Genomic DNA, 14981 nt, shown 5'->3' with positions numbered 1-14981 from the left:
TGGTTGAATCAACGTTGTTTCCGCATCATTTCAATTAAATTAAGTTGAACCAATGTGGAATAGATGTTGAATTGACATCTGTGCCCAGTGGGTAGAATCACACTTTGATGCAAGTAGGTCTTACTTTTGGTCTCTCTTTCTCTTGAAATGCATTTTCTTACAGTACACGTACCCCCGAGACACACCCACAGAGAGGTTGGAGCACAGGGTCAACCACCACGCAGCACCCCTGGAGCAGATAAGGGTTGAGTGCCTTTCTCAAGGGCACAACGACAGGAGATGGCATTTAGAGCCCCATTTAAACCTGGTGCTAACATGTCCTTAATCTTGTACACATTCTGATTGTACCCACTTTTCTAGACAGGTTTAGACGATTAAAAGATGCATTGTGATCTGATCTTCCTGACCACCTCCGAATGTAGTCAGGCACATTGTGTGTAGACGGAGCTGAACAGTGAAACCATTTAAATAATCATTATCCAGCCCTCTTAAATCATTGACAGGAGGCACCATTTTCTCAGGCCATCAATATGTGTCTTTAAATAAATACATATTATTTTGAAAGAATATTTCTGAAATAATTTGCATACAGGGAGGGATCAGGAAATCTGGTCAAAATGCAGACACAGTGTAGATACATGTGAACAAGATCAGGACAACGGATGCGTTGTAGCACCAAATGGGGCTAATGATTTGATCCTTATTATATTAACGCTGTAGACAATCTCCAGGGCAGAATTCTTCTCCTAGGAGTCACAGTGAGGCCAAATCGTCCAGGGAGGAAGGGACAGGTCTGTACACCCACTCAGTGAATTATCGGGACAGGTGTCTGGTCTCCCTCTCATGAAACTCATGATGCATCATGTTCTCAAACAGCTAGAGGAAGAATATAACAATTGGCCAACACTTAATGGAAGGATGTAGCACATTATCATAACCACATATGGAGGAACAATGTATTTTCTTCTGATGTCTAACATGAACAAAATATTACATTAAAGATCAGATGGCTTAATTTGTAAACAACAAACTGTTGATCTGTTCTCCAGTAGGTCTACATAGAGTAGTGGGCCGAACAACCATACAACATTACTCCATATCAGACACGTTCCTTACCCTGATCTTGCCAAACTTGGCAGACAGTTTTATAGGCGTCAGGCCATGGTTGTTGTCCAAGTCCTCCAGCCTCCACCTGGGGTGCAGGCGAGCAGCAGTGGTGAGGTGATGTAGTCGTACATGGAGGCGATGAAGTCCGTGTTCTCTGGTGTGTTATCAGTTGACACCACCACCAGGGCATGCAGCACCATGTTACCCAGGGAGTCCCTCTCTCTCACATCCACCCAATGGTAGGAGTTCTCCAGCAGGAAGTCATCTACCTCAGACTGGTTGGTGCAAACAGCCAGGGGCAGAGTCAGCTCACCTGGAAACACATTTCCCTCACTTTAATGTATTTTCCATCACTCTACCCACTACAACAGTGACAATTGTATTTTCTGGATATGCAAACACACTTTCTGTAATGTTTCACAAAACACTTTCATGCAATTCCCTAAGTCATAAACAAGGGAATTATTATTCTCTCAGAGGAATGACTAGAGGTCTGACAAGCAGGAAAGTCTGTTGCAAACCTACCAGAGGAGGGCACTGTTCAAGGCTCAGTGATACTGACACACTCACCAAACTACAGTAGAAGCTGAGTAGATCATGAGGCTGGAAGAATTTCCCACAGGCTTCGGCATGGACTTCTGCTCCTTCCTTGATCAATAGCTGAACAGAATAGGCGCTCCTTCTCTCAATGGCAATATGAAGGGCTGTTTGCCCTGAATGATACAGAGAAAGAAAGGATAGACAGTCAGAAAATGCATGGCCTTACACATAAACTAACATGTCTGTATTTTTATATTGAGGGCTGTTGAGGGCTGTGTACATAAAACTGAGTTGTCAGAAGCATGGTGTAGAATAGATGAACAACATCAAGTAATGATAATTCTGGTTATATGAAAGTTCACCTTTGTAATAGCTGTCGGTGTATGCTACATTTATAAATGATTTGATGTCCCCCATCTTCTTTGAGATGTCAAGGAGAAATGTAATTGCGTTATTTCTGCCGTCTCTCAGATTCAGTAGAGCCTTCAGCAGGGTGTTTTTACCATACGATTGATCTAGGAGAGCCGGAGGTGAAAGAATGGAGTATAAAAGAATACACAGACTAAAAATATTATCCATTTACATGACATGAACATGAAGCTGTAAAGTACTAATGTACAATGGTATCCTAAAATGCAAACATTATACAATACTACAGAATATAATACACAGTCTGCCTAACACTCAGTGTTGGAGAGCTTCTTCATGGACTGATGCAGGTACTGAACCAGACCCTCAAGCTTCATGACATTCCCAGTGGACACAGCCTCAAACAGCGCCCCCTCCTCTTTGTTCTCCTCCAAACCTTTTATTTTCCTACAAAGAAACATGTTAGACTTTAGTATTGGGAAAGCATTTATCTTTCAATTAGAAAACAAAATACACATGGTCTTGCCCAAAAGAGCTTTAAAACAAAAGGCCTTATTCTAATGATATCGTAAATGAGCTTCGGATTAACAAATCCTTCCCCCTGAGGAAGACAGGTGTGTCCTCTCAAACAGTGTTAAAACTGTTATTAGTGTTACTACAATATGGCTATAAACACCAATTGTCCCCATACAGCACAGAGTGTGTTATTATGTTCAGTGAATGGCACGTCTCACTTGTCAAAGTTGAGATTGAATCTTATCTTTGGTATGGCCTTCTCCAGTTCCTCCTGTTAGTCTGAGTCCATGGTGGTCAGGCTTCTTCACCTGTCTGCTCTGTGCCCTCTCATCATTCTTCCTGTCAACTGTCTCCAGAGAGACCAGAGGTCCATTGCCTTGCTCATAATGACTCCTCACACCGATGGTCTGGAAGAGACGATACAATGATAACACATCACATTCATGTAAATACAGTGTGTTCAGTATGTTATAAATCCCCTGAGAGGATTTACCAAATCTAATTGAATTACATTGTAATGCAGTGAGGGACTGCATTCATGGTTCTCTTCCTAAGTTTTGACCTGGTCAAATATTGTTTGGTCATACACATTTTAATAACTTGACATTGAATTTACATATGACCAAAAGTGATTTCTTACATTTATCTAAAAGGTGCCGTAAAATGTTCATAGATCCTCTGAAACATGGTAGGAGAGTTGACCTCTGAATACACCAGCTTTAAGATATGTGATGTTTCACCCCCAGATGGCTAACAAAGCTGGTTATTTATTAGTACTTCCCCATTACAACTGTAATAGAAAACTTTAACCAGGCCTTAAACCCATTCTTTACTCAAATGACAGAAAAAATATTCACAGTTCAGTTTAAAATTAGGACAGCATTTACTGAGACACATGGTTAATAATCTCGTACATCTCCAAATTAAATTGATCAGAATTAATAATTACTATGGGGATTTAAATTATTTCTCCCTGTTACGTCTGTCGTTAGATGAATGAGACCAAAGCGCAGCGTGGAAAGTGTTCATGATTTTAAATACTGAACACCGACAAAACAACAAAATACAAAACCGAACTCAACGTTCTGCAGGGCTAGACAGCAACAATGCAAAAACAAGATCCCACAATCTAAGGTGGGAAAAAGGGCTGCCTAAGTATGATCCCCAATCAGAGACAACGATAAACAGCTGCCTCTGATTGGGAACCATACTAGGCCAACAAAGAAATAGAGACATAGATTTGCCCACCCAAGTCACACCCTGACCTAACCAAATAGAGAATAAACAAGGCTCTCTAAGGTCAGGGCGTGACACTCCCAGGGAGGATGGCGTGAACGACTTGTTTTGTTATTATTTCCCTCAACATGCCTTAAAAAAGAGGAAGGGGTAGACAATGATTCAGAGTGAAACTGTAAAGTTTTTCTCTGCCCACAATGAGGTGAACATCACATGTGGAAGATCAGAAAGAAGTCAGGACCATGATTCAACCACGTGTCCTTCCCCATTTATAACCCAGCACATCTATATCCATCTCATTCTCATCAAATATTTCAGGTTGATACCCTTGATTAAACCACATAATTGAGACAAATCAACATAACTGTGTTTTAGAGGCTACAGCATTCTGAAAACAAATCATATAATGCACAACATTAGTCACATTTGTTTTTTGAGCAACATAATGCTATTCTGCTGATACATTATTGTAAAACTAATGTGTCCCTCGGGTCCATTTGCATGGCACCACACTCACTCAGCGTAAAACAGTGTGCATGTGAACAAAGACTCTTATCCACTCTATGAGATCATGTCTGTATGCATAATTGATGTGGCCATTTTTCTGTCACTTGATCTACTTTTCGGATCCTCATCTACTTGTCTCATAATGCTGCTGGACCCATTGGGGCTCAAGATGACTTCCTCTCAGACAAAAAAAATATGATTACCAACCCCTCCCTACTAATAAAAAGATATACAAAAACAAATCTACAATGACATCTCCCTCACCACAATGTATATTATGTTTCTCACTTGAAAACATGATTGTTTTTCTCATTTTAATAGACATAACATTAACTGCAGTATAGCTGAAATTCAGGCTAAGTAATCTAGTTGTTGTGCTTTTTAATCTGCTCTGATACAGTCTGTCTGTAACTGTGTACATTTGAATTGTCCTCCTGTGCAGGCCTTGTTTAAAAACGACTAGACTTGTAGACAATGACATCATGTATCGTCATGGAAACAATACATTTTAGAATTGCAGTTTCAGACACGTGTAATTAATAATGCGCATGCAATGCCAAACAGTGAGAAATTGTGATTTGGTTATCTTCATGGTATCTACTGGAAGCCTACATAGTAGTTTCTCTCAGTGATCTCATGCACAACATGTTGACTGAAGTGAATGTTTACAGTTTTAAAAACTCTCCTACATTTCAGTTAAAGCAATAGAAGAACTGAAAGCTTCTCACATAAACAAAACAAATGAAAGCCATCATCAACACATAATCATTCAAACAAGGACATGAAACCATCTGGGATCTAACATACAGATAACTGTGTACTTATACAGAAATTAATTCATTCCTTCCGTGCCAGTATAAAGAGCATTTCACTGAGTGGTCTGTTGGATCACATTTTCTCTTATGTCTCTGTCCATCATATCATCTTTATATTAAATAAAGGTCTTAAATCCACAACCACAAGACAATTCAACCTCTACAAGCAGAGGGTGTATGAATCTTACTCACTACAACTGTGAGTAGTAGTGAGATTCATACACACACGCAGGGAGTATCAGAGAGTATAAGAGTACATTACCACCAGAGAGAGCTCTGCTCTGAGAGCTTAGAAGGCTACATGGCTGACCCTTGGGTTTATTGACCCGGCCTCTGTAGCACAGCTGCGACAGCAATGATAGTGACCAGGAGATGCACAAAGGATCTTAGCTAATTGTTATGAAAGTTGACAAATAACAGATTTATTGTAAAGGTATGTTGTTAACATTATATTAACAAGTAAATGGACATCAGCTTAGCCATTGGCTCTTGTTTATGCATAAGCACCATATGTATACATACTGTATCCCTATTGATAAAAACATAGAACACCACATCCCCTTGGGTTGTGCCGTGGCGGAGGTCTTTGTGGGCTATACTCAGCCTTGTCTCAGGATGGTAAGTTGGTAGTTGAAGATATCCCTCTAGTGGTGTGGGGGCTGTGCTTTGGCAAAGTGGGTGGGGTTATATCCTTCCTGTTTGGCCCTGTCCGGGGGTGTCATCGGATGGGGCCCCAGTGTCTCCTGACCCCTCCTGTCTCAGCCTCCAGTATTTATGCTGCAGTAGTTTATGTGTCGTGGGGCTAGGGTCAGTTTGTTATATCTGGAGTACTTCTCCTGTCCTATCCGGTGTCCTGTGTGAATTTAAGTATGCTCTCTCTCTAATTCTCTCTTTCTTTCTCTCTCTCGGAGGACCTGAGCCCTAGGACCATGCCTCAGGACTACCTGACATGATGACTCCTTGCTGTCCCCAGTCGACCTGGCCGTGCTGCTGCTCCAGTTTCAACTGTTCTGCCTGTGATTATTATTATTTGACCATGCTGGTCATTTATGAACATTTGAACATCTTGGCCATGTTCTGTTATAATCTCCACCCGGCACAGCCAGAAGAGGACTGGCCACCCCACATAGCCTGGTTCCTCTCTAGGTTTCTTCCTAGGTTTTGGCCTTTCTAGGGAGTTTTTCCTAGCCACCGTGCTTCTACACCTGCATTGCTTGCTGTTTGGGGTTTTAGGCTGGGTTTCTGTACAGCACTTTGAGATATCAGCTGATGTACGAAGGGCTATATAAATACATTTGATTTGATTTGATAGTTGATAAGGTGTTGGACCAACATTGTTAGTAAATCCTCAAAGTTGGATGGCAAGGTAAAATTAGCTAATTCAGCATTTCACAATCTCTGCTTCAAAAGTTAATTTCAGTGTCCTGATTTGCCCCTTGTTGTACAACATTATGTTGCAAATGCTTAGCCAAAATATCATCCCCTTCTCATTACTTCACACATTTAGTAGCCTACAACATTTTGCACAACTGACCAGAGGTTTTCTAATGTCCCTATAAGACCTAATGGTACTGTCTAGTTAGTTAGAGGCACAGGCATCTATCTATCTTCTTGAATACTTTGTATACGTCAAAACAATGTAATAACACAAAAGTAGATGATTAATCTACAATGAACCAAAAAATATAAACGCAACATAAAAGTAAAAGTGCTTCATGAACTGAAATAAAAGATCCCAGAAATGTTCCATACACACAAAAAGCTTATTTCTCTGTTTTACATCCCAGTTAGTGAGCATTTCTTCTTTGAAAAAATAATCCATCCACCTGTTAGGTGTTGCATATCAAGAAGCTGATTAAACAGTATGATCATTGCACAGATGCACCTTGTGCTGGGGACAATAAAAGGCCACTCTAAAATGTGCCACAAGTTTTGAGGGCGCGTGCAATTGACATGATGACTGCAGGAATGTCCACCAGAACTGTTGCCAGAGAATTTAATGTTCATTTCTCTACTACGTCGTTTTAGAGAATTTGGCAGTACGTCCAACTGGTCTCACAACCGCAGACCACATGTAACCCCACCAACCCAGGACCTCCACATCCGGCTTCTTCACCTGCGCGATCGTCTGAGACCAAAATTTGCACAAACTGTCAGAAACTGTCTCAGGGAAGCTCGTCTGTATGCTCGTTCTCCTCACCAGGGTCTTGACCTGACTGCAGTTCGGCATAGACTTCAGTGGGAAAACGCTCACCTTCAATGGCCACTGACACGCTGGAGAAGCGTGCCCTTCACGGATGAATCCTCGTTTCAACTGTACTGGACAGATGGCAGACAGCATGTATGGCGTCGTGTGGATGAGAGGGTTTCTGATGAGAACCTCATGATGGTGGTGGGGTTAGGGTATAGGCAGGCATAAGCTACGGACAACGAACACAATTTCATTTTATTGATGGCAATTGTAATGCACAAAGACACCATGATGAGATACTGAGATCCATTGTCATGCCATTCATCCACCGCCATCATATCATGTTTCAGCAAGACAAAGTCCCGTGTCGCAAGGATTTGTACACAATTCCTGTAAACTGAATTTCCCAGTTCTTCCATGGCCTGCATACTGTACGCACCAGACATGTCAATCATTGAGGATACTCTGGATCAACGTGTACGACAGCGTGTTCCAGTTCCCGCCAATATCCACCAACATGTTGGTAAATGTTGATCACACCAGATACAGACTGGTTTTCTGATCCACGGCCCTACCTTTTTTTTAAGGTATCTGTGACCAACAGCTGCATATCTGTATTCCCAGTCATGTGAAATCCACAGATTTCCATTGACTGATTTTCTTATATGAACTGTACCTCGGTAAAAAAAAATGAAATTGCATGTTGCATTTATATTTTTGTTCAGTGTAATTATACAGCGGTGGCAGTGTAGCCTAGTGGTTAGGGCGTTGGACAAGTAACCGAAAGGTTGCAAGATCGAATCCCCGAGTTGACATGGTACAAAATCTGTCGTTCTGCCCCTCAACAAGGCAGTTAACCCACTGTTCCTAGCCTGTCATTGAAAATAAGAATTTGTTCTTAACTGACTTGCCTAGTTAAATAAAGGTTAAAAAAAAAATCATTACTTACTTATTGTTTTGAATGTCTCATCACAGGGGGTTTACTTCTCCTTTCATATGACATATAACATTCAGTTCTTCTTTCTTTCAGAACCACTTTGCAGAGCTTCCCGAGAGTCTGCCTTTTCTCAGCTCTACCAACATGCTTTGTTGTTGGTGAGTCTGTTCCTGTGACTAATATTGTGGTCAGAAAACCTCTGCTGATTAGAATAGACTGATATATAGTTAGAGGCATCAACAAGATTTAGGATTTATTTACATGCCATTATAACATAACAATTGAATTATTAAGTAAAAACAGTTGTAATCATTATCAATACTAAAATCGTACCTAAGTAATTATTTCTAATAACACTGATATGTAAGCTAGCAGTAGCAGAACAATGTTTTAGTTGAAATTTCAAGTGCACTAATGCAAACATTAATAAAGTACTTTTTTTTACTGTAGTTAACTATACATTACCAATTACCACTTACTATAGGCCTAATTAAACTTTTAGTTCATACTATAAATGTGAGACATCATCTTGATTGGAGATTGCACTATGAATTTCCAATAGTATTCATTAATAAACATGTCTGAGGATATCCCTGGAATGTAAAATAAGCATGATGTTTATTGTAATAGTCTCTGTTAGCCATTCAGAAAAACTACAATTCAAGTATTCAAATATGCAAGTAAACAAATAGTCCCTCTGTGTGAATCATAACTCACATTCTGTCATGAAAGACTATCGCCACACCCACAGCTGAGTCCACATCCTGTCCATATTCCACAGGCAGAGGAAACGCCCTTTCTGCTTCCTGTCTGAGTACTGCGTTACGGGATAAGGCACTCCCACTGCCCTTGATCCTTTGCACTCCGGCCTCCAGCAGGAAGACCGGGTGCATCATGCAGGTGATATTGTCCAGAACACCACGGCACACCGCTCTGGTCATGTGGCCCAGGGAGAGGTTGGAAGGGTGTATGTTGGACACCTGGCCCAGGCTGAGCGGGTCATGTCTTTCCCCCAGGATGGTAGGACTAACCCTCAGGTCACTACTGTCCACTCCAAGGGCACATCTGATCAGCTTCTCATACAAGCTGGAGTCGCTCACTTCCACCTCTATTAGGTAAAAAGATGAAATAGGTGTAATGACTAAGTAGCTCTCATGGACTTAACATGCCTTCTGCAAGTGACACAAACGTACAGGGTTTGTGACTAAGTCAATGACAGTAGGTTAAAGTTTATGGATTAATTTACCTAGCTCGTTCATCCAGCCACTCAGCATGCCTACAAGAGTGGCCATCACGTTCCCTCCGTTGAGTGATGCTGCCACCGCCAAGTAGGAGCCATCAAAGTAAGGGAAGTAGGAGATGGAAGAGGTGGGATCAGGGATATTTGGCGGAGTGAAGTCAAGTGGCATGGCATAGGTCAGCTGGGCTGAAGTGCTTATATTGAGAACTGCAAAGAGGCACAGAAACAGTTACCTTATTATAATCAATGATAAAGTTTAATTTCAAAAGCAAAAGCTTAATCAATCCCTAGTTCCTATCATTAGCATTTAGGCACTCCAGTAGATCTGAAAGATGAATAGGTGTAAGCACAGAATTCTGAATTTCCCACCTAGTCTATTGGAAAGTTTAAAATCGAGCTGTTACCATATATAGCTTACACCTATTCAATCCTCATTCAGCAATAATATTGACATTCAAAGGTCAAACTGCCCTTCTTCACCAAACTTCACCTGCTTCCGTCCTGTCAGTCATGCTGGAGTAGACAGAACACTGGAAGTCCCCCAGGGCTGCCCCTACAGGTGTGCTGGCAGGGACGCCATGCCACTCACAGCACGTCTGACCAGCCATGCAGCCAGACGGCACACACTCAGGGAGCAGGTGCACAGGAAAGCCAGCATCCTTCAGACTAGAGCATGCACGCACACACACACACACACACACACACACACACACACACACACACACACACACACACACACACACACACACACACACACACACACACAAAGATACAGGTAACTGCCAAAATAACGGAAACACTTGAGTTGATTAAAGTCCCTATGCAGACGTTTTTATCTCAATATCAAATAATTTCTAGGTAACAATAAATAATTTCCTGTGATTGTTTTCGATCAAAATGGTCAAAAAGAAACAAAAAATTGCTTTTTAGCAAGAGCAATTTCTCAAGCAAGAATTTAGGACTGTCTGGGAGTGGTCTGAGTAGGGAGGGGAAACTGAAAACTAGCTGCTATTGGCAGAGAGGTTTAGAACAGTCTTTCTTTTTGTTCTATTGACTAATTTATCGCATGGTGATATCACCAGGCAGGCCAAAACTCCATCCCACCACAGGCTGTCTTTTAAAACAGCTCTTACACTAAAAGGGCATTATCATAATTTTCACAATTTCACAGTATTCTTCCAACACCATAGTGTGGAAGTATATACAAAACACAGAAAAATCTAGATTTTGATTGCACTGGGCCTTTAAGCAATTAACATCCCATCATGGCGCAGTGGTCTAAGGCCCTGCATCTCAGTGTTTGAGGCGTCGCTACAGACCCTGGTTCGATTCCAGGCTGTATCACAACCGGACGTGGTTGGGAGTCCCATAGGGCGGCGCACAATTGGCCCAGCGTTGTCCGGGTTTGGCCGGGGTAGGCGGTCATTGTAAATAAGAATTTGTTCTTAACTGACTTGCCTAGATAAATAAAATGCTGGGCAGGCCATTATTTTGGCTCCCATGGCTATGACCCCATACAATGACAATGCCCCATCCACAGGGCATGAGTGGTCACTGAATGGTTTGATGAACATGAAAACGATGTAAACCCAATTGAACACTTATGGGAGATTCTGGAGCGGCACCTAAGACAAGGATTTCCACCACCATCTACAAAACAGCAAATTATGGATTTGTCGAAGAAGAATGGTGTCCTCTCCAATAGAGTTCCAGACACTTAGAATCTATGCCAAGGTGCCCTATTAAGACACTTTATGCTTGTGTTTCCTCTATTTTGGCAGTTACCTGTACATGTTAGCTAACACACAACACAACACATGCATTCATATTATGTTCAGTATGTAGTGTGTTAGTAATAACATATTTTGTACTAAAAAGCAAACAATTGGTGCTAGAAGAGGAAGAAGGCCAGGATATTGTGTTCACATGTCTATGTTCCACTGGTTGGTGGCAGTGTTGAAGTAGCCCCAGCTGGCTGCATTCTGGCCAGTCATGACACAGCTATCCAAGCCACACAGCATGGACACCACATAGTCATGGATGGTTCCTGCCACCATGAAGTCAGACAGGAACTCCGGCCTGCATTCAAACACACAGTGAAAAGAATAATGACAAGCTTTCTGAATCTATTAGTCTATAGAGTAAACTGCTGATAAGTGCACATAGGATAAGTGTAAACTGGGTGTAATAGACATACACTTATCCTACATGTGTACTTATCAGGAGTCGACTGGCTGTATATGAAGTAAACCTATTCCTCAAAATCAGCCAAGTCATGTAGGCATAATATAATAGGCCTATGTACCTGTATTTCATGTACCAGAAGATAGTGGCACAACCAAAGCCTGTGGCTATGCTGAGATGTGAGTCTGGGTTTGGAAGAGTAGACAGGAAATCACTGTTGCAGCGCCCATCCTGCCAGGTGATTAGATGACTGGTGTCTCTAGGGCTGAAGTGGTGGCGGCTGTCTCCACCTGACCAATTACAGCCTGAGGGTAGACAGTGATGGTACAGGACTTGTTTGAATAAAGTGTTGTGATTTCTACATAAAAAATGTATACCACATAATAGTGGGTGACACGCTTTATGGTTTTACCTGTTTGTGCTTTCCAGAATACAACCCCATGCATTTGTCCAGACACCCCAATTCTACTGACATTCTGGAGCTTGTCTATGGGCAGAGAGGCAATGCACTCATTCAGAGTCGTTATGATTTGTACAGAGTCCTGCTCTTTGGCCTGCAAAGGAAAACCAATAATATAATATATAGTTAAGAAGAGGTCTATAAATTACAGGATTACGACCAATTTGAGATACAAATGCACAACAGCTTGAAAGGCTTAAAAGGCTGTACATTTGAAAGAGTGAAAGCTCATTATGTGCGGTGATTCAGAGAGAGGTGCCTGTCACCTGTCACATACATGCGTTTCGTCGCTGACGATATATGCCTTGGTTGGCAAAGAGAAGCTATCCGTTACTGTTTTTGAGTTAATATCAAGTAACACGACCTTGATTGAAGTAGTTCCTATGTCTATGCCGAGTACATATTTCGCCATGGTTGCTCCCCGGATAGCATTAGGCTCCTTATCCAATTAATAACTGTACGTTTTATCCAGAGCGCAGTGTTTATAAACAGTGCTCTACTATTTTGATCTCAGGCAGTCACCGTAGAGACCAAAGTTCATTACAAAGGTCATAGGTCACAACAAATACATCTTAAAAATATCACAAAATGTGAAGGTAATTTAATAAAATAAAATATTTGGGTGATTAAAAGTAGATAACTGAACACATTCGTCCACTGACTTCATAAAAAGCGAGCAGTTGAGACAAAAACAAATGTCCCAGAATGCATTTAACAAGAAAATGGCCGATTCAGAATGACGGGTCGCATCTGCTGTGCTAGCTAGGTTGAATTTTCTTTATTTCTGTAATTACATTCCAGCAGCGAAGCCGTTAGTAAATACATTCTGTAGGAATATTACGTGTCACAAACGATGTCCATTTGATGTGTTTGTGAAGTAAACGAAGCACTGTATATTATTTTTTCATTCGGTGAGTTACCAGCTAGCTACAGTCCAGATGTCAATTTAGCTAGCACTTTCGTTAGTAACAAAATAGGCTAGATTGACAAATGATTCACAATTTGTTCAAGATCATGAAAGTATTAGGCAACATGTAATCAATAATGCATTTTTTGCAGCAGCAGCAGCAGCTTTTACGTTGGCAATCAAATCAAGTGCAGACATGTCCTCAGTCATCGTAGCAAAACGAGAGGGACCACAGTTCATCAGCGAGGTCGCTGTGAGGGGAAACGCCGCCATGCTGGACTACTGTCGGACGTCTGTGTCGGCTCTGTCCGGGGCAACAGCCGGCATCCTTGGGCTCACAGGACTGTACGGATTTATCTTCTATTTCCTCGCCTCGTTTCTACTCTCCCTTCTTCTAATCCTCAAGGCTAGTCGCAGGTGGAACAAGTGCTTCAAGTCTCGGAGGATGCTCTTCACAGGAGGGCTCGTTGGAGGTCTTTTTACCTACGTCCTGTTCTGGACCTTCCTCTACGGAATGGTGCATGTGTACTAATATAGTTGACCAGAATGATTTTGGTTTTAACCCTAATGTCAGAGAAATGAATATTAACTGCCCACACACTGTTTGTAGATATAGGTGATTGATGAAATATGTTAGATTAACTGTTATACAGCTATGTGAAGTACAATATATATGCAAAAGTATGTGGACACCCCTTCAAATTAGTGTATTTGGCAATTTCAGCCACACCCGTTGCTGACAGGTATACAACTGAGCACACAGCCATGGAATCTCCATAGACAAACATTAGCAGTAGAATAGCCTTACTGAAGAGCTCTGTGACTTTAAATGTAGCTCTGTCATAGGATGCCTCCTTTCCAACAAGTCAGTTAGTCAAATTTCTGCCCTGCTAGCGCTGCCCCGGTCAACTGTAAGTGCTGTTTTTGTGAAGTGGAAACGTCTAGGAGCAACAACTGCTCAGCTGTGAAGTGGTAGGCCACACAAGCTCACAGAACGGGACCGTTGAGTGCTGTAACATGTAAAAATCAGGTGCCCTCAGTTGCAACACTCACTACAGAGTTCCAGACTGCCTCCGGAAGCAACATCAGCACAAACTGTTTGCCGGGAGCTTCATGAAATGGGTTTCCATGGCCGAGCAGCTGCACACAGGCATAGTGCCAACTGTAAAGTTTGGTGGAGGAGTAATAATAGTCTGGGTTTTTTTGGGGGGGTTCGGGCTAGGCCCCTTAGTTCCAGTGAAGGGAAATCTTAATGATTCTGTGCTTTGAACTTTGTGGCAACAGTTTGGGAAAGGCCCTTTCCTGTTTCAGCTTGACAATGCCCCCTGTGCACGGTCCAAACAGAAATGGTTTGTTGAGATTGGTGTGGATTGAATTTGACTGCCCTACACAGAGCCCTGACCTCAACCAAATCAAACACCTTTGGGATGAATTGGAATGCCGACTGCAGGTCAGATCTAATCACCCGACATCGGTGCCTGACCTTACTAATGCTCTTGTGGCTGAATGGAAGCAGGTCCCCGCAGCAATGTTCCAACGTCTAGTGGAAAGCCTTCCCAGAAGAGTGGTGGCTGTTATAGACGCGAAGGGGGGGGACCAACTCCATATTAATGCCCATGTTTTTGAAATGAGATGTTGGACAAGCAAGTGTCCACATAAATTTGGTCATGTAGTGTATAAGTCAGCAACTCTATTTGTATACTAATAAAATATATCTCATGCACTGAACTGCTGCAGTATGTTATTGTTTCTATGCTCTATTGCATCTATAGGATAACTGAATTTTCCAAGTTCTCATCTAGCAGTTGACATGTTTTATAATAAGCATATCTAGGTTATAAACATTGTGATAAGTAGTAGGCTACAGAGTGATGGGCCTGATACTAAATATTTGTATAGCTATTGCCCATAAAAATGCATTACCAATACAAAAATGTTTTGAATATCAAGCCAATACATTACAAACCACTCC

General features: G+C 41.7%; 2 protein-coding genes and 1 pseudogene across 15 annotated transcripts; 1 reads left to right on the top strand and 2 right to left on the bottom strand.

The window, feature by feature from the left end:
• Positions 1-4403, bottom strand: part of LOC149979156 (transient receptor potential cation channel subfamily V member 1-like) — a 31532-nt pseudogene extending 27129 nt beyond the window's left edge.
• Positions 4404-8445: 4042 nt separating this feature from the next.
• Positions 8446-12781, bottom strand: shpk (sedoheptulokinase). 6 transcript variants are annotated; one of them, XM_021623574.3, is made up of 8 exons: positions 12380-12781; positions 12055-12196; positions 11764-11974; positions 11385-11537; positions 9949-10124; positions 9465-9665; positions 8936-9326; positions 8446-8811 (listed from the first exon to the last, which is right to left on the bottom strand). In XM_021623574.3, the coding sequence occupies exons 1-8, from the start codon at positions 12512-12514 to the stop codon at positions 8787-8789; spliced, it is 1434 nt and encodes a 477-aa protein (XP_021479249.1). In that variant the 5' UTR covers positions 12515-12781; the 3' UTR covers positions 8446-8786. The 6 variants fall into 6 exon arrangements, with proteins under 6 accessions (XP_021479249.1, XP_021479250.1, XP_021479252.1 ...); XM_021623575.3 differs by having other exon boundaries at positions 11764-11947; positions 12380-12769; XM_021623577.3 differs by having other exon boundaries at positions 12055-12129; positions 12380-12709.
• A 23-nt stretch (positions 12782-12804) lies between these two features.
• Positions 12805-14737, top strand: LOC110537499 (ER membrane protein complex subunit 6). Of its 9 annotated transcripts, none has more exons than XM_021623582.3 (2): positions 12805-12868; positions 13165-14737. In XM_021623582.3, the coding sequence occupies exon 2, from the start codon at positions 13206-13208 to the stop codon at positions 13539-13541; it is 336 nt and encodes a 111-aa protein (XP_021479257.1). In that variant the 5' UTR covers positions 12805-12868; positions 13165-13205; the 3' UTR covers positions 13542-14737. The 9 variants fall into 9 exon arrangements, with proteins under 9 accessions (XP_021479257.1, XP_090048485.1, XP_021479256.1 ...); XM_090192359.1 differs by having other exon boundaries at positions 12816-13013; positions 13174-14737; XM_021623581.3 differs by having other exon boundaries at positions 12816-13013; positions 13168-14737.
• Positions 14738-14981: the final 244 nt, after the last annotated feature.

This window comes from Oncorhynchus mykiss, chromosome 12 (assembly GCF_057628025.1).
Source record: "Oncorhynchus mykiss isolate SJ-2025 chromosome 12, ASM5762802v1, whole genome shotgun sequence".
NCBI classification, from domain to species: domain Eukaryota; kingdom Metazoa; phylum Chordata; class Actinopteri; order Salmoniformes; family Salmonidae; genus Oncorhynchus; species Oncorhynchus mykiss.
This window is presented reverse-complemented; position numbering and strand designations above follow the sequence as displayed.